A 23,090-nucleotide genomic window follows, 5' to 3' on the forward strand; every position below is an offset into this window, starting at 1 on the left:
CATGTTTATATTACAATGATCTGATGTCTACTTCTTTACATAAAATTACTCAAGGTCTATCTGACTGGCTACTTCCTTGGTGATAGGAGCCACCTCTTGAAGGTACTATTGAAACTGCTCATCAAAACATTCTTGTGCTATCACCTCCACAACTGGAGCCAGGTCCGCCTACGGATAGAAGGACTTCACAATAGCCAGCAGCTGCTCTGAGACCAACCCCTCTGTCATTTGGATGTAGCCAATGATCTTAGTAGGCACCTCCTTGAATACTTCTGACAGAGGGAAGGGCTCTACACCTTCAGCAGGGGGCTCCACCATATCAGCTATGGTCTGAGCGGCTTCAGTTAGCTCCTTCAGAGCAAGCTTGGTGGCCTCTAGCTCAGCCTTGCGCTCACGGAGGGTCTACATGGTGTTCACCAAGTCGACTTCTCCGTCGGCGCGTATTTTTTGCTCTTTCTCCAAGCGGTGCTCTAGATTCTCATACAGAGCGGATAACTTATCATGTTGCTCTGTCACTCTGTAGTAAGAGTTCTGCCAATCAGTGGCTCAGCCTTGGAGATCTTCTTTTATCTTCTCGAGCGCTGCAAGAACAACACAAGAAACGATTCAGTATCGTCAAGCACAATCAGTACTCGAAGACTAGATAGGGAAGACAAGTTACCTTTCAGTCGATGCTCCAACATCTTGTTGCACTTCCGGAGGCAATCTTTCTCTTCCGCGGCCTGCTGGACAAGGTTGTGGTACTTGGCGGCTTAGCCGTTGTACTTCATTAGCGACCGGGAGGAGTACACCCGCTCCTTGGCAAGCTCTTGCTCAAGTGCTTGAGCTCGCATCGTGGTGTCCCTGTAGCCTTGGAGCATCTCCGATTTTCAGCGGGAGTGCTTGATTAAATCCTGCAAAACGGAGCAAGTACTCGTGTAAGGACCGAGTAACGATTTCAAGTTATGGACAACACAGAAGGAAACTTACAACTGCGTATTCGCCTACACAGTGGTACTTTTCCATCATCATGGCCTCCCTCTCTATGGTGAAAAGTGGGTTCGCGATGAGTTGGATGTCTTCCAGGTTCACCCCCCCCCCAGCTATCCAGGGTTCCTCATGCTCTTCGGCGATTGGTGCACCAAGCGGAACCAAGGCGCGGCTGGATGACGGACCTACCTCGGAAGGTGAGACGGAGGCCAACACTTGAAGGACCCTAGAAGCTTCAGCCTCTACCTCTAGCTCGGGGGCTACAAGTGTAGCCATGACGCTAGAAGTAGTCACCTCTGCTGCTTCGATCTCTATCTCCGGCTCGAGGGCTACAAAAGTAGCCACAACACCGGAGGTAGTCGCCGCTATGGCTTCGGCTACTAGCAGCTCAGGGGCTGGCACTAAAGTGTCATTCAGTGATGATATTACATCGTGCATAAGTGCAGCAACAAGGGATACAACACTTCGAGTTATTTCCGGCGCAGGCTGCTCCTCCAGCGGCGGACTTGTAGGCACCGAGATGAGGTCTTGGGCCGAGTGGCTACTGCCATTGGTTGTAGACTCTCGAGCCTCCAATTTCCACACTGGCGGATTTCCTGAAAAAGATAAGTGTCAGAAGACATATTACAAGGCAATATCAAATCACAATTAGTACTCGAATGACATTCTAGTACTTACTTTGTGGACCTCTTTATTTTCAAAGAGGGATCCCCCGCCAAGCGCATGGGATTGATAGTTGGTGACGGCTTCTTCGACGCGGCATGTTGGATCGCAGTCTAATCCTCACCAGGCTTGGTCACTGTCTCCACCTCTCGGGTTGTTTGTGCGCCGACGGGGTTGACCCTAGAAATGGGAGGTTCTTTGTCATCCTCGATTTTGATGACCTCCTCGATCGCTGGCAGCTGTTGCTGCACGACTTCTGTAGTTGTTCTCTCCACCTCAGTTACCTCCCCGACTACCTGCAATCCACCAATGTTTTATTGAGTAGACATAGTGGTAAAGAATTCACTTACTACGACTTGATCCTCAGGATCTTGTCCTTCTTCGAAGGTAATTACCAGAGCTGGCACATCCTCAGCGGTGAGAGGCTTCTTCACCATGCGTTTCATGGCGATGGTGTGTTTCTTCTTCGACGACGGTGCTAGTACAGCCTCCAGATCATCCTACGCCGCTCGTTTGGATGACCCGGAGGAAAACCCATCTTTCTCTGATGGCCGGGCCTTGATTACAAACTCTTCAGTAGCCTCAAAGTCGGAGCTGCTGAAGGATAAGAACCCCTCTAATTCCTCCTCCTCGACTACCCCCTACACACTAGCAGTCATGTGTACGCGGGGGGCAGTGTCAGAGCCATCTAATCCAGGAGAAGAAGGAGTGGAGCAGAACAAGTGTACATCTTCCTGCATGCGAAGACAAGTCAGAACATTAACAGATACAAAAATCAGTACTCGGGGGCTACGGCCACGGGTACTTGCACTTGTTGGCAGGTTGGCGGCAAAAACTCCCGCACAATAGTCGGGATCTCACTCGCATGCTTGACAAGCGCCTCAATCGCGCCATGACTTCATCCACGGTCAGGTCTTCTGGTGATATCCGGGATGGATCGTTGAGGTCGAAGTAGTCATACCCCCACGTACACTACAGTTGTAGGGGTTGGATCCGCCTCTTCATGAAACTAAAAGCCACTCCTACTCCTGTAAGCCCTTGCTACTTGAGTATGGCTATCTTCTCCAGGAGATTGGGTAGCTGCAAGCTATCTCCATGGGTTGGCTCGTCCAACCACCTATTATTCCAGATAGGCAGTGGCCTGTCACCTTGGGAAGTTTGGGCTCATGGTTGCCGATATAGCACCACCTCTCCTTCTAGCCAGAATGCGAGTCAATTAACTCGTAATCCAAATACAAGCCCTTGGCTTTCTCCCTCATTTGAATCCCAGCCCCGCTGACTACTTATGTATGCTCCATTTTGGGCTAGGGCTTGACTCTGAAAATCTTGCGGAAAAGCTAAAAATTCGGCTGGATTCCAAGGAAGGCTTTGCAAAAATGAACAAAAATTGCAATATGCAAAATGGAGTTGGGATTGAGGTGAACCAATTCCAGCTTGTAGTACTCCAAGAGCCCGTGGAAGAAATCGGAAGTGGGCAAAGCCAAGCCGCGTTCAATAAAATGGGTGAAAATTACCGTCTCGCCAGCATATGTCTCTATGCGCCAGGGGTTGCCATGTGCAGCCCTCCAGTTGATGACGTCTTGGCCTTGGAGAAGATTTGTTGCCACCAGTTCCTTGATGTCCGCCTCCTTCAGCACTGACTTCTTCTAAGCACACGCAGGCAATGGCGGGGCCATCTGGCTAGTCTTGCCGTACTTAGGAGCTGGCAACTAGATCTCCTTATTTTTCTCTATCTTCTTCTTCCTGTCTTCCGCCGCATTGCTTGACATCACTTTATTCCCCATTCGTGCTGCCACGAGGGTCTTCTTGCGCATGCACTCGGGGGCTAAGCGGTGGGGGATGGTGGCACTCGAGCTTGAGAATCAGGCAGCGGCGATGCTAGGACTACAGTACGGAAGTTGAAAGAGCAGATGGCTTGGGTGAAATGGAAGGGATGATTTCCTTCATTATTTATAACCGCAGCACAGTTAAAACAGTGGCGAGATTAATGGGAATATTTCATTTTTAAAATGTTCGAGGATTTTGCCCTTGGCTGATAGTTTCTAATATTTTTGGAAGAGATAAGGTCACCGTTGGCGAACGGTCACGTTGACTAGTGGTTGACCCTTTTACCCAAACGGCTCGAGGGCTACGTGCCACGTGCCCATCGGCTAAAAAGTTTTTTATTTGGATTTCAAGGAAAGCGAGATGCAAAATTACAAATTGACCCTCAGCCTGATTCTTTGATTCAACCTAAGGCTTAGGGGATACTCCATATGGAGTGCGACTTTCGTCGCACTTCCATATAAAATTCAAGATTGAAGATTCAAGACCAAGTTAAATGAGGCTTAAGCACATTCTTACTGCATGGCAGTACTCGAGTACGTTTGAAGACTCAACCCAATGGAGTACTCGAAGAGCACCAAAAACTAGTTGGAGTCGCCTACAAAAGTACTCGGGACTGCTGCATTGACTAAAAGGTACTTGGGGGTTTGTCATACATACATCTATGGGCCCACCAGAAGGTACACCAGACAGTCCTAGATACATGGCTATACACCGGGACGCGTCAGACATGGAGACTACGGTGCAGGACGGCGTGGTCTACGTGGAGGATAGAAACTAGTCGAGGATTAGGAAACTACCCATAGCAATTAGAGTAGGACTCACTAGTTGAATCCGACTAGTATTCTTGTAAACAACCAACCTATAACTCTACCCCCGGCAATATAAAGCGAGGTAGGGACCTCCTCCAAAGCAATCCAATACAATCAATACACAGGACGTAGGGTATTACGCAATCTAGCGGTCCGAACCTGTCTAAATTGTGTGTTCGAGTTAACCTTCGAGTTCCTGATCTCGGCAAGCCCCACACACTAAGCACTACCTCGGGCACCCCCCTCGGTAGGTTGCCGGGTCTAAACACCGACAGGAGGGAGGCGGCATACTTATGTTGCTCAGCCACCACCACCGGTTGTGCCACCGCCGGATCTGAGGGAGAGGTGGCCACTACTACAAGATCCACGCGCTCCTTGCTCCGCCACGCCTGCCGACGCTCTATCGCCGCTCCTTGCTCTGCCACGCCCTGCTGACGCTCCGCCGCCTCGCCGCGCCCTCCCTTCTTGCTTCCGCCGCTCCTTGCGCCGCCACCGCTCCTCGCCACATGTAAGAGGTGAGGGGCGAGCTGAGGGGAGAGGAGAGGGACGGTGACGGGAGGGGCGGCGAGGGGATCGATCTGTGTGCGGGAGAAAGGGAGGGGATCGATCTGTGCGAGTGAGAGACCGGATGAGAGGGACAAGCGGATAAGTACGTGTGGAGAGGGGGCTGGGTGAGCGTGGGGTGAGAGAGAGAAGGGGGGCTGGCGCGTGAGGGGAGGTACCCCTTTAGTACCGGGTGGAGGCTTCACCTGGTACTAAAGGCCCTCAGGCATATTAGTACCGGTTGAAGCTAACCGGTACTAATGGATGACCTTTAGTACCGGGTGAAGCCTCCACCCGGTACTAAAGGGGGTTACGGGGGCTCCTCAGGGACTAGCTGTTAGGCCCGGTACTAATGCTCATATTAGTACTGGATCAAAATGCAACCGGTACCGAGCCTCGGGACGAATGCTGAGTTTTGCAGTAGTGTATTTTTTTCTTGTGGCAGTGGAATGAAACTTCGCAGTGATGTATAGTTTTATCTACTTTTATGCTTTTGGCAATGAGACCGTTATTTGCCTTTTGTCTGTCGGCATCATTTGACTAGCGTATATATACTCCTATATTTTTCCAACCCACTTGAATGATTCCATGTCTGGCCAATAATGTATCCTTGGATAGTTGCATGGCCTGGCTTTTTAGTTGTATTTTTCACGCACCAAGCTCTCTTCAAGTCAAATGTAAATTTCTCAAAACTTTTGCTTCAAGGCATTTGTTCGGCTTGTACCCCCTCCTACGCGTGGAGGATAAACGGTAGGCGCCGTGGCCTTTTTGAGGCTGCTTGCCTGGGCATCCTTTGCCGAGGTTCTGTGGCCAGCAAAAAGGCCACATTTCGGCTGAATAACGAACGAAATCCTTGGGTCTTTTCTGGGCAGTGGCGACGCCCATTCCTTTGTTATCTGCCGGCGCCAATTGGCAGATGCATATGCATATCGTGTCCGCGCCAGTACTTTTATCGCCATGGAACCTAGAGCACAACGCGAAAGTGGACTCGGAGGTAGCCGAGACGACGCCGGAAAGGCAGACACCTTTGTACTTGTTCGCTGTAGCATGTGTGCCTTTTCTGCGAGGAGACGAAGGTCTGGTTTGGTTCACTTGCTTATTTTTAATCACCCGTCACATCGATGTTTAGATACTAATTAGAAGTATTAAACATAGACTATTTACAAAACCCACTACATAAGCGGAGGCTAAACGGCGAGACGAATCTATTAAGCCTAATTAGTTCATAATTTGACAATGTGTTGCTACAGTAAATATTTGCTAATGATGGATTAATTAGGCTTAATTAGACTTAATAGATTCGTCTCGCCGTTTAGCCTCCACTTATGTAATGGGTTTTGTAAATAGTCTACGTTTAATACTCCTAATTAGTATCTAAACATTCGATGTGACACGTGCTAAAAATAAGCAAACGGAACCAAACAGCCCCGAAATTCTTTCGTGACACCGCCCGTACAAGTGTTCGCTTGATCGGCATGTTGTAGACGTGTGTGATGATCGAAGCAATCTTGGACTCTGCTCGATCCATCAAAAAATGCCAATGGAGATAGATGCCATGAAAATGTGTGTCCACCTCAATGTAAGTTAAATTTAGTTTTATTCTAAGTCGAACCACTTACAACAACAAAAATTATATATTATTGACATAAGGTTTGCGTATATTATTATGTGGGGTAAGGATGGTATCTTCCGGATGATTACTTATTCAAGATTCATAGGCGCAATTACCTTCTCAATTTTTTAACTTTTCCAACTAAACCACAACATGCACGTACATACGTTTGCCGGGCTATTGGCACATGAACATGAACATTGGCGCGTGCTATTCCAATCCAATGCATGAATGAAATATCTCCTGGCCAAATGTTTGGCTGCATTTAGCATACGAAAAGTACATAGGCATGCATCTAGCCTTTTTGAACAAAAGTACCTTAATTATTATTGGCTTTCAGAAACATTCTCTTGTCCCCATCAAGAAAGCCGGCACTATCTGCTGAATACCCTACCATGCATACCCATATGCACACAGCTTGTGCAGTGGAGTCAACTATCCCAAAGTGCATAGCATATATAGCCTTTTAGAGGTATTATATAAATATCATCGTTATTCTTTTCTATCTCCGTACAAGCAGGTTGATTATTTAGGGTTAGAGAGACAGATGACTGCCATTATAATTTCTGAACGTTTAATTTCTTCGTTGTCGGCAGCATGACACTGATGAGGCGCATGCATGCGTCAGCAGGCTCTATATAACGCGCGGCAAGCTGCTAGTAGGTTGGGCCATAAGGCTTCGTCTAAATTAAACCATCTGTCGATCTTGCTTGTGTCGATCGAGCAGATGTCGACGTCGTCAAGGGACAGCCTGGTGCTGGGGCGGGTGATCGGCGACGTGGTGGACCAGTTCTCGCCGGCGGTGGCGCTCCAGATCTCCTACAACGGCCGCCGCCTCATGAACGGCGCCGACTTCCGGCCGTCGGCGGTGGCAGCGAGGCCGCGAGTCGAGATCGGGGGCACCGATCTCAGGCAGTCCTACACGCTTGTAATAAAGTGTTCAAAACATTTATTTGCACCTCGATCCATCTCTATTGTGCGTGATATATATACTACTTTTTTTACAGCTTGCTAATTAATTTCTTGATCATTCCATGGCTTTTGGATGATGCAAGGTAATGGTGGATCCTGATGCCCCAAACCCCAGCAATCCGACGTTGAGGGAGTATTTGCACTGGTGATCGATCATTGGTTTAATTAGCCTGCTTTCGTTTTACGTTACGTACATGGAGAATGTTTCAAAAGCCATGCATGATTAAATTTGGATTCCACCATCCGTTTGCAGGTTGGTCACAGACATTCCTGGGACAACTGATATTGGCTACGGTGAGTAGAAATCAAGTTTTTTTTTAAATATCCATCTATAACATGAATAATAGTATAGCTTCCATATAGCTGTATTTTTACATATAGGTCCAGTTCGTCGCTATACTAGATGCAAGTGGAATGGCTCAAATTGCTCTGTTATTTGGCTAAGCTCAATGGGCCAAAAAAACATGCTAATTTTGAAAATAAAGCTTTATTGCATGGCAGAAATGCATCTTCTAATTATCAAAGGTCCAAATTACTACCTAAACTACGAGCAAAGTCTGAATAACCTCCTAAATTATCAAACCGTTTATTTAACCCCTCCAATTTGTAAAATTAATGCACAATACACCTTTTGCCTCTAATCAGAACCAGTTTTGCTTATGTGGGGGTGATTTAATGCCACGTGGGCTGATTAATGGATCCACGTCATTGGTTCTCTTCTCCTCCGTTCCTCCTTCCTCCTCTCGCCTTGCCGCCCCCTGCTCCCACCGCTGGAGCCGGATTCGCTGGCCAAGTCACACCCTAACTTACCTCTCCATCTCCATCCTACGGCTCATGAGAATTCGAAGCATTCGACTCACAGGTCCCACGCACGCACGCAACTAAGCTGTCGTCTTCCCCAATTTCTCCGTGCTTTCTCTCTCTGCTTTGCTTAGGAAACCATAGCGCTGGCCAAAATCGTCACCACGGTTCTACAGTTGGCACCAAGAACAAAGTAAAATCGATTGCCCAAGGCCTACTCTTCTCTCATGCGCTCTCAATTTTGTTGGAGATAGCTTAATTTTTTGTTGGTTGCTGCTGCTCTTAACTTGCAAGGAGCTACGTCTGCTCTACATGCGCCCGTGGCGGCAGCTCCAAGATCTCCAGGTCCTCGTCGTCATGCTCCTCTCGTCCCTCGACTTCCTCCGATTCCGCGCTGCTGCTGCCACTGCGTCACTATGGGAAACAGGGAAGATGCCGAGTGCCCGGGGCACTCGGCGAAGGCCTAAAAACACTCGGCAAAGGCTTTGCCGAGTGTAACACTCGGCATCTGACACTAGGCAAAAATTTTAACGGCGAATAGAACTTTACCGAGTGTCAGTAAACACTCGGTAAAAAAACACCTCGGCGAAGACGGAGAAACGGCGCGGCACGGTAACGGGCGCTTTGCCGAGTGTTTCACAGAAAGGCAATCGGCAAAGGCCAGAAGTTTGCCGAGTGCCATACTGCCAGACACTCAGCAAAGGCCAGGAGTTTGCCGAGTGCCAGGGGCGAAGCACTCGGCCGCCGGGGGAGGGCTGGCCGGGGGAGAGCTGGCCGGGGGAAGGCCGCCAGCCGCGGGCAGGGGAGGGATGGCCGGGCCAGGAAGGGAGCCGGCCGGGTGCAGGGGAGCGGTGGCGGCCGGCCGGTGGAGGGACGTCTGTGGAGGGGCGCCGGCGGGAGGGGCCGAGGCGGAGGGCCGGCCGGCCGGAGCTGCGCAGGCCAGTCGAGGGGCGGCCGGGCCGGCGCCGGTCGCGGGCAAGGGAGGGTGGCCGGACGGGGAGCCGGCCGCGGGCGGGGAGGGGTGGCCGCACCGAGCGGGGTGGCGGCCAAGGGGAGCCGGAGCAGGGCCGCCGGAGGCGCGGGGCGGCGGGTGCGGCGGCAGCGCGTACGAGGCAGGGCGGCGGCGAGGAAACTGTTTGCAAATGTGGCTCACCGAGTGAGGAGACTGTGCCGCCGGGTGGATAGGCATCAGGGTTTGCCAAGTGCCCGGATCCAGAACACTCGGCAAACTACATTTTGCCGAGTGCCCAGATCCAGAGCACTCGGCAAACATTTTTTTTATATTTTTTTACCCAACTGGGGAAACGGTATATGCGCTGTTGGTGGGCCCATACACAAAGTTTTTCGAGTGTATTTTCAAAAACACTCGGCAAAAAATAAAACACTCACCAAAGTCCTTTTATATTTCATGTATAAATACCTTCTCTAACGTGCTTTACTAAATTTTTTCGATGTACTTCAAAAAACATGGTCAAATTCACTTAACAATACATATTTAATTTTTCTATGAATATTGTTCCATTATTTTAGGCAGTTATAGCTCAAATTTAATTTATCTTAATTTAAAATCTATAATTGGAGTTAATACATTAAAATTATCAAACGGATACGAAAAATTCACAATATTTGAAAGGAACCCATTGCCTATACAAAAAGTTTTGAAGTCCAACTCTAATTCAACTGTCACTTTGACTCCAAATCTTAACAGTTCATTCTGAACTTCTAGACTATTCTCTCGAGATGCTCCGATTTGTTAGCGTCGTACGTGACAGAAGGTGCGAAACCTTCTCAATTTTTTTCCAAAGTCTCCATGGATGACATCATGAGATCTTGACAAATCTCGTGATTTTCAGAGTTCATTTATTTTTTATAGAATTTATAAATCATTGGACCACACGTTTGTGATCGTGTTTTATGACCAAGATGTTCGAAATTTCTTTTCATTTTCTAGGTAAGGCCCCAGAGTGGACTCACTAACATGAATAGGATTTTTCCACTGAACTTATTCCATTATTTAAAACACTTGCAGTTCAAATTTGCCCATAACCGAAAAAATCCTATATGTGCTATAAATTTATTAAATATAGCAAACTGATCCAAAAATATATGAAATTTGAACATGTAGTATCACATGTTGTGTGTGGAGAGTGGAAAAAGTTTGGAGGGCAGGGAGGAAAAAATTACTATTTCGCCGAGTGTCTACAGAAAACACTCGGCAAACGGTTTCCTTTGCCGAGTGCCGCCGGGAAACACTCAGCAAACGGTTTCCTTTGCCGAGTGCCGCTGGGACCGACACTCGGCAAAGTTACGGTTTGTCGAGTGCCGCTAACGGGCACTCGGCAAAGTGCAAACGCCGGCCACGCTATGTAACGGTGGCCGCGCGTGCTTGTCATGTGATATAGATTTGCCGAGTGCACCGTTTTACCGAGTGTCATCGTCTCTATTTGCCGAGTATTTTATTTGTGGCACTCAGCAAACGTGTGATTTGCCAAGTGTTTTTTAAATGCCGAGTGTTTATTTAGATACACTCGGCAAACATGTATTTTGCCGAGTGCCCGATAGTTTGCACTCGGCAAATGTAAAAACACTCGGCATTATCTCGGTTTCCGGTAGTGCGTGATGCAGGGGTGGAGTGTTGCGGCACTGCAGCAGCCAGCGGGTACGGGGGAATGGCGTGCCGAGGACCGCGGCGGAGGTGAGAAGATGGAGGAGGAACGTAGGAGAAGCATAACGGATGATGTGGATCCATTGAACAGCCCGCGTGGTATTAAACCACATCCACGTAACCAAAACCAGTTTTGATTAGGAGTAAAAGGTGTATTGTACACTGGTTTTGGAAATCAAACGGGTTGGAAATCAAAGGGGTTAAATAAACAGTTTGATAGTTTAGGGGATTAAATGGATTTTGCTCATAGTTCAGGGTAATAAATTGAACTTTTTCCTACATTTTTAAAAATGTAGGATGGCATCGTATTTTCCTTTTTTTCCATGTACACCCACTAGCATTCATATGTGCTTCCTACGACGTGATACTTTCGAGAAGAATATTGTTATTTATTGTCTTAGATATATTATCTAGTATATATTATAAACCACAACAGTTTTATAATTTCCTTTAGATGCGGGTTATATTATGCATATTTGCTTAGATTTTAATTTTAAAACATGACAAAGAGGTAGCTTCTGCATTAGCTAGCAATAGTTGTTTGTATAGCTCACTATTAGGGAAGTGACATTTAATTCCGATCAGTAATCCCCCTTCAGTACCGGGCGCCTGAGTCAGTGGGATTCGAACTCACGACCTCAACTCTCACGTGAACCTTCCTTACCATCTCACCTACAGAGCACATATAATTGAGTTAGATATGGTTTTCTTTTGAAGTAACCCGTGGAGAGGCCTTTAGTACCGGTCAATAACACAGACCAGTACGGTGTTATTGACCGGTACTAAATGGTACTCCATAGGGTACTGGTGTTATTGCCCGGTTCTAAATGGTCGAGGCCTTTTAGTACTGGGCAATAACACCGACCGGTACTAAATGGTGACATTTCACTACTAGAAATATGAGCATTCATCCTCGGCCTTAGTGCCGGTTGCATTTTGACCCGGTACTAATGTTAGCATTAGTACCGGGTCCAAATTTTGGGGGGGGGAGGGGGGGCAGGAGACCTTTTAGTACCGGGACATAACACCACCCGAGACTAAAGTTACCGGGTGGTATTATGACATGGTACTAAAGGTCTCTCCACGGGTTACTTCAAAAGGAAAGTATATCTACCTCCATCACATGTGATATGTAGGTGAGATAGTAAGAAAGGCTCGCGCGAGGCTTGAGATGTGAGTTCGAATCCTGTGAAAATCGCGTGACTGGTAACTTGGGACGATGTGCATGTGCGGGCGCCTCCTGGCTGTTTGCCGATTTTTTTGGGAGAAAAACACATTATAAATATCCTTTAGTACCGATTATTTGACCCGATATTAAAGGACCTCCTTAGTACCGACATAGCAGTACCAGTTCTGCAACTGGTACTAAAGGGGGGGTTAGGGACCGGTACAAATGGTCGTTTCCCCGGTAGTGTTTAGTACCGGTCGGTGTTATTGTCCGGTACTAAAAGGTCTTTGAGGATCGAAAATTTCTATCCGATACTAATTTTGCGCGTTAGTACCGGACGAAAAGTTGTCCGGTACTATAACATCAAGGACGAATGCTCATATTTCTAGTAGTGGCTGTTTTCCGGATGATGACGCAGCTTGGCAAATGAGGAAGTCATGATGTAGAATTTTGGTAAAAATTTGTTGTGTCATCAGCGCAACATGATGTCAGTCGCCATCCACTTTCGATGCAGAGGAAGATAACTTGAACTAAATATATTTACTTACTGCAACATATATGCGCATAAACATAAAAAATGTGTCATGCCTCATGCTAGGTCTCACATCTATTTTGGTCGTCTTGTCTAGGCACTCATCAAGATTTAAAGCTAGCCTCTTCTAGAAAACCTAGATACATGTTATGTTTAATTATTTGCTTTGTGTTATGAATGAATTGAGGTCAAAATTTCAAAAATGCTTGACATCTCTTTTTATAAATGATTTTTCTAAAAAAATAGACTCGTATAAGTACCCTACGTATAAAGTCATTTCAATGATATGTAGCTCACTATATATCGACCACTGTTCCTGATCATTGAACTCTGTGTAAACTTGTACTAACTTCTGTCATAACTTTCTACCGATACAAAGTTATTTGCACTAACTTACGGCAACACAACACCTACTTGAAGATTAGTTAATTGAAACTTAAACTGAGATGTACTTCTAAAATTAGAAGTGCCGCCCCAGTTCCAGATATATACCAGAGGCACGTATAGGGTGATGTCCAGCGCTATTTCACATGACTAAATGCATGCATGCTTACACAACATCCATTTGCAGTATAATCAGGTTGTGCAGTACATTATTATTTTTTTTCTTTTTGAGTGCATTCTATTTGCCTGGATTTTTTTATGTTAACTGTAAAAGTATTACTATATAGACTTGTCACCTGAGGAATATATGGATAGATATTTAGACCTGTCACATGAGGAATATGTGCATAGAATACTGAAATTCGTAGATGAAAAGGTAGGGAATAATAGTTCATGAAACGAACACGTGCACAACCTGAAATGATAGCGTATAACCTAACATGCATCAGACATGTTCTTATAGGAATATCTCATGCTTTTGGAACCTTGATTAGTAAGTACACTCAACAATTTTTGGAACCTCACAACAATTCCAGAACTCCTCAAATATTAACAAAAACACTAAGCAAAGACACTGCGTGGATTTGGTTGGACAACATTCTTCTAGTTACGTAGATAGAATATTTAAATTGTTGAGTTTCAAATATATATACCTGCATATATTTCTCAAAAAAATTATAGTAGCTAGAATATATGCGGCATGAATTGTATATGAAAATATGGTTTTTATTTCATTTAGTTAATTGTGAGCAGCATTGTTCAACTCATTATAAAAATGGATACATGGTTACGGTTTAAATGTTTTGCATTCTTACTTGAAACACCAAGCCCTCCCACGCACAAAAGGATTCGAACTGCATATTTCTAGTTGGTTTAATTAACTAGTACGCTAGTCTACGTAGTATGGACACGGGTAGAAAAAAGACCTTCCATCCAACGTTTTTTCCATCCAACGTTTTTTGTCCAAGTTATCTTTGAACCCAGGACTAAAGGGCCTTTAGTCTTGGGTTAAATTTCCACCACCGACGACCACCGACGGGGGGAGCTTTAGTCCCGGTTGGTAATATCAACTGGGACTAAAGAGACTCTTTAGTTCCAGTTGTAACGGCTAATGGGACGAGGGGATCTGGTGAGGCGTTTAGTCCCGATGGCTTTCAGTCCCAGTTGGTGTTTTCAACTCGGACTTAAGGGGGGGCCTTCACTCCCAGTTGGCGACTAAAGGCCTCGCCTCACCAACCGGGACCTTTAGTTCCCCTCTCTCTCTCTCCACCTTATCCTCTCCCCTCCCTTATCTCGAGTTTCTTCCTTATTTCTCTCCTCCTCCTCTCCCTTTCTTCCAGGCGGAGCGGGCGGCGCAGGGTGGGCGGGTGGCGCGGCCGGGCCCATTTTTTTATTTTTTTGAACCTTTTTAGTCCTGGTTAGTATTACCAACTGGGATTAAAGGAGGTCTTTAGTCCCGAGTGAATGATCTGGAACTAAAGAAGGGGCTTTTTGTCCGAATAGTTAGTTCCAGTTAGATTTTCGAGACCTATGCATCTCTCTAACCGGGACTAAAGGTGATCCAACCGGGATTAAAGGTGAGTTTTCTACCAGTAGGAGTGCTTTTCAGCAGTAATAAGAAAAATAGAAACTAAATTTCATGATACAAAATAAGACAAAGGTACAAGTTTTGGCATGAGTGCTAATAAAGAGATATAAGATTATTACCACATCATTAAGCACATGTATGAAAAGTTAATCTCTACAATGCATGCTTAGATAGGTTCAGCTTTCTTGTGAGCAGATCTTAGCAACTGGAATAAACTTTTAGTTTTTACAAGCATCTGCACCTGGTGCATATGTATACACGCAGGCCGCGAGGTGATCTGCTACGAGAGCCCCCGGCCGCCGGCGGGGATCCACCGCGTGGTGTTCGTGCTCTTCCAGCAGATGGCGCGCGGCTCCGTGGACGTGGCGCCGCTCCTCCGCCACAACTTCTGCACCCGCAACTTCGCCGTCGACCACGGCCTCGGCGCCCCCGTCGCCGCCGCCTTCTTCACCTGCCAGCCCGAGGGCGGCACCGGCGGCCGGCGCCTCGTCCTCCGGCCGCCGCGGACGACCTAGCAGCTAGCTAGCTGCATGCTGCTGCTGTCGCGCTGCTGACTGCTGCTGCACAATGGCCGTCGGTGGTGAGCCCATGGCTCAAATTATTTCAGCTGTCGATGCTATGGATTACTTAATAACCGTAGAGCTGGGTTCGTTGTCTTTCGATGTGAACCGAAGCAATACGAAGGAAGGAGTTATATCTACTACAGCCACTTTGCTAAAGAAGCTAATATTTAAAGGAGATAATTTTCTCAAGAAAATAGAAGAGAAGAAGGAAGTAAAACAATATATTTGTGTTGGCCGCATGCAAGTTGAGATCACACAGGAGGCACCAAGTTGATGGACTAGGCGTGCTGCACTGCATTGTGCTAATAAAAAAAAATTGGTAATGTTGCCGGCTTAATTTAATCACTTGTATTCTTGCCGGATTATTATATTACTTCCATGCATTAGATTCCTAGCCAGGTTGTGTTAGTCGGTCTTTTAATTAGCAAGTCTATAAAGTCTGGTGCATTTGTGCATGCGTCCAGAGGTTTGGTCGAACCAGGTTGCGGCCTTGTGGCCGAATCCAAGTCCATGCCTGCGCGCATATATCAGGGAGTCCTTGCTCCTTGTAAAGGTTAGACTGGTTTTTATTTGTGAGCTTCTTGTCGAAAGACAGAACCCAAGGCGACCATCCCCTCCATCTCGTGAAGAGAATTATCATTGGATCCCTGCGAGGATTTGTGTTGGTGTGTAATCAGGAATCAATTCTTCCTGGGCTCGCATTGGTTCCTGCTGGAATCTCCTCTCTGGATCGTGCCCTAATTGGTGCACGGGTTGGAGAGTTTTGCTCCTGTGGATTGCATCTACAATCAAGTATTTGTAAGATAATTCTCATTATCGTTGATACTCAGCTGTTTCTGACATTTGCCCGATACCCTACTGCTAGTACTGAACCGCGCGCTGCTATATTATCTTGGTTTGGTCACGTAAGATAAATCTGTTGAGGCTTCTGTTTACGGCTGCTGGCTTCGATTGCCGTGGAATCCATCTATACTAGCAAGTTATGGCTGCTGGCTTGCACTAGAATATAATCTTTATTTACGTGAATTTTCTTTGGTTGTGCATGAGTCTAATTAGCAGCAAGAAAGTTCTACTTGTTTGTGTGATTACTGCTGGCTGATAATTGAACACTCAGATATACAGTCGTGATTAGTCTGTACTATCAGTTATCTCCCAACCTGAATATATTATTGAGTCAGCCACACTGTATACTTTGCTGTTTGACTCGACTGAAATTCAGCGAAGAATAATTTCTGTTGCTGCCTGTGCCATGAAAGATTGGGACATATCTCGAGCATCATAAGCGTGTCCTTATCAGGCTCGGGCCGGGCATCATAAGCGTGTCCTTATCAGTCGGTATGTACGTGACACGTACAGACCGGTATTCGATGACGACGTACTCATCGATCATCAGTTAATCAGCAAGATGGTATGTATACAGTATACACATACGGCATATAGGTGTGTTTGTGATTGATCATGGTATATGATGAATTAAACTGCTGTATTTCTCATGGAGCTGCATGTGCTAGCTTTTGTAGATAGCGTGTGTACTTGTAACCTGTGTACGTAATTAACCTGTGATCGCTGAGAAATGAAAAGGTGGGATAATGCCCCAGTTTATCACTAAGCTGTCCTAAATCAAACCGAACTATCTGGCTGCAGAGCTCTCTAACTCAAAGATCCAATCAAGATTAGTTTTTGGGTTGTTTGAATAAAGTGGTTGAAACCAGTGTGCTTAATCGAAAATAAAATAAAATGCAATGATTCAGTTATCTATGCGAAACTTCCCGACAATTTTTTTTGAACGAACATCCATGAGAGAGAGTGTCTATTTCGTTGATAAAGAAAAAGAGTAACAACCGGGTATACACCAGTTCGATCTGCCAACTGGTTCTGACAATTTATGAAGCTAGGGTAAAGGACGGCAATCGCTCTCGTACAGTTACTACCAAGTAGGAGCCTATATATTCTTTTGCTGGTAGGAGTTATAGATGTACATTCGGGCCGCCCGGCCCGGTCAGACCTGGGCCCAGCATGGCCCGTTAATTTTTGTGCTGGGTCTAGCCCATCACGACAACCCCGTCGTGCCACGCCATGCCAGCCCACGGCCTCCCTGGCGGCCCATGCACGGGCCCGTGAGGCCTTTTTCGTGCCGAGCCGACTCGAAGAGCCCGACCATTTTTACGTGCCGTGCCGGCCCACAGCCCGTCAAGAGGAAAAAGACTTCACCGAATAAGGGTGAAATACTGATTCACAATCTAAGACTTTCAAATTCATTAAACATTCAAGAAAACAAAATATAAGGTTAATCAGCAATCACACATTCATCACATGCACACAATCACACAGAAATTCATAATAAAGGAATTATTAGAGCCGTTAACACTTGATCTATGTGATCAAGTGTTGCCTGCCTCATTAAAAACCTTCCTAGGTAAAAACTCACCCTTGTGAGAAAATCCTAGGAAGGGAAAACGAGTACAGCCAGCTCAAGACTCAAGTTCAATTCAACATTACAGTTTACAGACATTGAGACACACACAGAGATATAAAAGTATAGAACTAGAACACCCAACTTGCCAAGCCAACACCAACAAGCAACAGTCCAACAGGCTTCAGCTTCATCCTCCAACCCTCCAGCAATTCAGCTTGCTCCTGGGGTAGGCCTAAAGGTGCACAACAACATAAGTGTTAGCAATTGAAAGTGTTTAACAATTGAACAAAAGATGAGTTAGTAATGGACTTACTGACTAGCTTGGCCTTCATCTTGATCTGGGTAGGGACTTTTGTAAGTTTTCTCAAGTTCATTGACCTCCTTCTCAACATCATGTTGTGCCCTTGCATCTCCCAACTCCCAATCCTTGAGGCAGGTCAGCATCTCCACCATCTCCGGCAACAACTGTCGGTGCCGCTCCTCAATCACCCTGCCAGTTAGACTAAAACAAGATCCGAAGAAACAATAAAAACTGGAACAGACATAACATCTTTAGCAAGTATGGACAGAATAGGATAGGATAGCTTGAGCTCATGCCACCAACTAAATATGTTGAAGTCATCATCATAGCAAGTAATAGTATCATTGTCCAAGTAGAATGACAGCTCAAAAGCAGGAGATATAGGAGGTGTAGATGAAAGAACAGGAGAACCACACGAACCAGATGGACCAGGACCACCAAAGATCTTACCACATGCTGTTCTTTTCTTACCAGTAGCAGCTGTAGGTTGAGAGGACCTTTGCGTCCTAACTGCACCAAACTTGTTTTCATACTTGTTAAACAACTTATATAATTCAATTCTTACCTCAGTGAAATAAGAAGAGTAATCAACAGCAACTGTCTGAGAAAGAAGTTGGAGAACATTATGAAAACCTCTCACCTTGGCTCTAGGATCCAAAATGAATGCAAAAGGAATACAATAGAGGTATGTTCTGCTAATACTTGAGGAACTTAAGCTTCATGGGAACAACAATGTTTCTGAGCAATGGATCAGAATCTTAGCCATGCAAATGACCAGCAATCTCAATAATATGATGCAACATCAAAGGACTTGTTAGATAGTAAACACCAGATAAAGCAACAGTGGAATCATAAAACATTTCAAGGAACAGCAAAATTTTCTCAGCAATTACCCAATGGCTTTTAGTCAGAAGTGGTTGGCCATTGTGCAAACCATAATGAGCAGAAATAAAGACAGAAAAGACAGTCTTATATGGTAGTAGATGTTTGAGCATGAGATATGTAGAATTCCATCTCACATCCATATCTAAACCAAACTTACGAGGGCGTACCCCCTTGACAATGCAGAAGTTATGGAAAGCTGCAATGCGTTGATTAGAAGAGTTCAAAAAAGAGATTGCAGTCCTAAAAGCCTCAAGATAAGACTTGATCCTCTTCAAACTGGACTTGACTATGAGATTGATAATATGACATGCACAGCGTTGATGATGCAAAAGACCAACAAGTGCTTTATCAGAATCAGAATCAAGAGGTTTAGGATCTGGACCTAGATAACCAATAAATTTGGCAATAAGTGTGGACATGGCAGAAGTATTAGCAGAAGCATTGTCAAGTGTGACAGAGAAAATTTTATCCTGTAAACCAAACTCAGAAACTACTTGTTCAATACACTCAGCAATGTTAACACTAGAACGGGAGCAATCAATCAACCTAACAGCAATGACTCTCTTCTCTAATTCCCAATCAGCAGAAACAAAATATGCAACAACACTAAGGTAGTCCTCCTTAGCATTGCTAGACCAAATATCAGAAGTAAGACTGACAGAAGAAACATGAGAATTCAAAGTATCAATAAGAGAAACATGACGCAAGGTAAAGTACTTGGTAATATCTCTAGAAGTAGTATGTCTAGTAACTTTAGCAAAACGAGGGTTATGTGCACGCTAGATGTACTCCACAAATGCCTCTGTCTCACCAAAGCCTAGGGGTAGATCAAGTCTAGCAATCAACCAGCACAATTCTTTACGAGCAAGATCAGGCTTGTATTCCCAATATCAGAATTGAATTGCAGTTGCGACTGAACAAGAGAAGAATGGTTTTGTTTAGCCAAGCACATCTTCTGGTGCCGGAGCAAATGCCCAGTACCAGCACAAGACCGACCAGTAAGAATGTGAGAACAATGACAACACTTGGCAGTGTACCTTACCTTCTTACCGTTGGCGTCTTCCTGGAACAACTCCTCAAAGTCGTTCCAGGCAGCAGATCGCCGCTTCCCCTTGCGGACACTTGTGCCCATTGATGTAGTCGCGGTAGAAGATGGGGTAGAAGATGGGGCAGAACCTCCAGCACCGGCAGCATCCACATTGACAGGAGCAGCAGAACTACCGAAAAGTGCCACGGCTCCAGTAGCCACGTCGTCCTCATCGTCGCCTGGCAGAACAGAATAAGAAAAGGATCAGGAAGATAGGAACAAGAAGATGAACAAGAAGATGATAAAGAGAACAAGAACAAGAAGAGGATCAGAAAGAAGTTACCTGGCAGGCCACAAGCCCTTAGGTTGTCGTTGATGGTGTAGCTCTCATCCATCAAGACGACCTCCTGTGGCAGGCGGCAGCCGGGGCGTCTCTCAGGCCTCAACCGCTCTGTCACTCAACGACACGCAGCACCCGACGGGCGACGAATACCTGCAAGAAAAATAGGAGAACAAGATCAGGAACAACAAGAGGATCAGCAGAACAATAAGGGGATCAGGAGGACAATAAGGAAGAAGACAGTTACCTGCGACGCCGGAGCCCGGAGCAGGAGAAGAAGACAGTTACCTACAAGAAGAGGATCAGGAAAACAAGAACACGATCAGGAGGATCTACATCAAGAGAACAAGAAAAGGATCAGGAGGATCTACATACCTGTGACGCCACAGCCCGGAGCCGGAGAGGACGATAGGAACAAGATCAGGAAAACAAGAAAAGGATCAGGAGAACAAGAAGAGGATCAAGAGGTTCTAGATCCAGATATAGGGAGGCGGGATGGGAGGAGGTGAGGAAGAGGGAGCAGAGAAATCGAGGCGAGGAGGCGGTGCCGGTGGCAAGCCGGCAAGGCACCAGGGAGGCAGGGAGCCAGAGGGGCGGTCAGGCGGAGGCGCGGAGGAGGTAAGCCGGGAGCGAAGGAGTCGAGGTGAGGAGGCGGCATGCCGGTCGCTGTTGGCCGTCGCCGGGACGCGGGACTGTGGGTGCGGGACGGGACAGGAGGAGCCGAGGAGGCGAGAAGCCTAGAGCAGAGGAGTCGAAGTCGAGCTGTTGAGGCGAGGAGGCAGCGGGCAGTGGGGAGAATGGGGTAGGCCGGTAGGGTTTGCGGAGAGGGGCACGGCCGGCCACGGGGGGTTTATATATGCCCCCCTCCCGACCGTTGGTGGAATGGTGGGCTGCCTAGGCCAGCCGGCTGTTCGCTTGATGGGCCGGCAACGGGCCAGCGGTTCGCTTTCGTGCTGGGCCGTGCCGCCCGTCGGGCCAAGGCACCGGCCCACGCCCGGAACTAGCATGCGGGCTGGGTCAGCCCGAGTCCGAAGAGTTACAGGCCGGGCCGGACTAGGTTCGGACCAAAAAGACGGGCTTCGTGCTGGGCTACCGGGCTGCGGGCTGCATGTACATCTATAGTATGAGTTGCACTCAGTCTTTGTACCTGATTTATTTCTCCATATCCAAAAGAAAAATAATTGCTCGCTCTCTTATGATGATACAGTGCTCCAGGGCAATATATATGAATTCTGGATACTATTTTTACTCACAAATTAGCCAACACAAGAGATATAAGAGTACAGAGTTTTCTTGTTGGGTGCTTCATGCTTCTAGCAGCAACTGCGTTGGAAACATTACCGGTTACGCGCGCTTAAGTATTGCTTTTACTTGATGATGCGCGCGCTCCTGAGGAACGAGCCGCTCTTGTTGATCTCGCGCAGCGGCTTGTCGGTGAAGCGGACCAGGTTGTAGGCCCACGCTCCCGCCACCGTCCCGCACACCGGCCCAACCATGTACACCCAGATGCTCTTGTACCGGCCTGCCACGATCGCTGGGCCCAAGGTCCGCGCCGAGTTCATCGACGCACCCGTAATGGGCCTGCGAGTGCGCCAAGGCAAAAAAAAACCCAACTAAGAACGTCTCAGCCCAATCACCACGAGCCCCCACACGGCGCAGATGCCCGGGAACGTCACCGTGCCCTCGGTGCTCAGGTTCACCACCACGGAGCCGCACCCAGCGAAGATGATGAAGTAGGTCCCCAGGACCTCCGCCACAATCTGCATGCTCTCGTTCGTTCCATGCACCCATCAATCAAAGAACACATCATTCATCCTCATTCGAATTTCGATTCATATGTAGAGTACATTGTGAATTCGCATTTATTTTCAGCTCTGTGCTTCCAGATCGGTGTTGATTGTGCTGAAAATCTGTCGGGAAACTTGTCTAGGGGTACAATTTAAATTTGCACTACTACTGTGCAGTGCTGAGCTTTGACAGCTGATCAGTACTGTTACTGTACATTGCATCGCTACTACTGCTTCACTACCCCTAAAATTACAGCCTCCACGCCACGAAGGATTTAGCACTGACAGCTAGTGGTAACCAGCAAGCAAAGGCAAGTAGGCAACGGCATCACTGATGGTACTGAACAGTGAACACTGAGCATAACGAACAGAGCAGATATGCTCGGAGCACTTTAATTTTGTAACAGCATTATCAGCCATACCTTCTGCATGAACTGGACGGAGATCATCTCGTTGCCGCCGCTGCATCTGTCGCTGCTACCGCCTCCATCTTCTGAACTCTGGTACCTCGCCTGCTCTCCATGCTGCCGGCCTTCTTCCATGGTTTCCCCGGTTGTGCTTCCCCCGCCGTCCGCTCTCCTGGCCATCCCCCTTCCCTTCCTACCTCATCGCGATCCTCCTGAATTTCTGTTGTGTACAAGTAGTCAACTACACCCTAGTCCTCTCTGCTAGTACCCTGTAATCCGTATTTAATAGAAGCATGGCTGTGCATGGCGTGCAAAATCTTCTCGGATTGGCCACCTACTCTACGTATGTGTCGTGTGCCAGAACGAAACCAATCAACAACCGGACCGAACTAACAGAGATAAACCTGAATTGTTTTCTACGAGGATTCGGGTAAGCTCGTCGTGGCAGCTTTTTTCCCACCAAACTGAACTCACCTCAATACAGACAGATTTTGGAATTTTGCTGTCCTCTTCAGCCAGTGCGACAAACTTCTGCAGCTTCTCTTGATCAATCGATTAGCTAAGGCAGCCCATCGTCACAAAATGGAACCTTTCTGACGCGTCGCCAATCAACGTTCTCTGCTTGGGCCAAACTGACGTGCAACGGATTTTCACGAATACTCAAGATGCTCGTAGTGCACCGCAAGTCTAGACCAGCATCACCACCATACCATTCAGGAACGTCGCTCTCAACATAGACTCACCCGGACACGGCCGACTGAAATCCCTGCGCAAGTTTGGCCAACGACTCCGTGTCCCCAAACTTGCTTACAGCAAGCCTGGTTGGTGACC

The 23,090-nt window shown here is 46.9% G+C and overlaps 1 protein-coding gene and 1 non-coding gene across 2 annotated transcripts; one reads left to right on the forward strand and one right to left on the reverse strand.

The window, feature by feature from the left end:
* Window positions 1–7,150: 7,150 nt before the first annotated feature.
* On the forward strand, window positions 7,151–16,224 carry LOC101774503 (protein FLOWERING LOCUS T). Its single transcript, XM_004971695.1, has 5 exons — window positions 7,151–7,351; window positions 7,479–7,540; window positions 7,649–7,689; window positions 14,798–15,016; window positions 16,211–16,224. The coding sequence occupies exons 1-5, from the start codon at window positions 7,151–7,153 to the stop codon at window positions 16,222–16,224; spliced, it is 537 nt and encodes a 178-aa protein (XP_004971752.1).
* Window positions 16,225–17,410: 1,186 nt separating this feature from the next.
* Window positions 17,411–23,063, reverse strand: LOC101785530. The gene is made up of 5 exons (XR_002677781.1): window positions 20,441–23,063; window positions 20,313–20,353; window positions 20,069–20,218; window positions 17,826–19,964; window positions 17,411–17,744 (listed from the first exon to the last, which is right to left on the reverse strand). It is a non-coding gene; the product is annotated as an uncharacterized LOC101785530 (transcript).
* Between the last annotated feature and the right edge of the window lie 27 nt (window positions 23,064–23,090).

The sequence above is a fragment of the Setaria italica genome, chromosome V (genome assembly GCF_000263155.2).
Source record: "Setaria italica strain Yugu1 chromosome V, Setaria_italica_v2.0, whole genome shotgun sequence".
NCBI classification, from domain to species: domain Eukaryota; kingdom Viridiplantae; phylum Streptophyta; class Magnoliopsida; order Poales; family Poaceae; genus Setaria; species Setaria italica.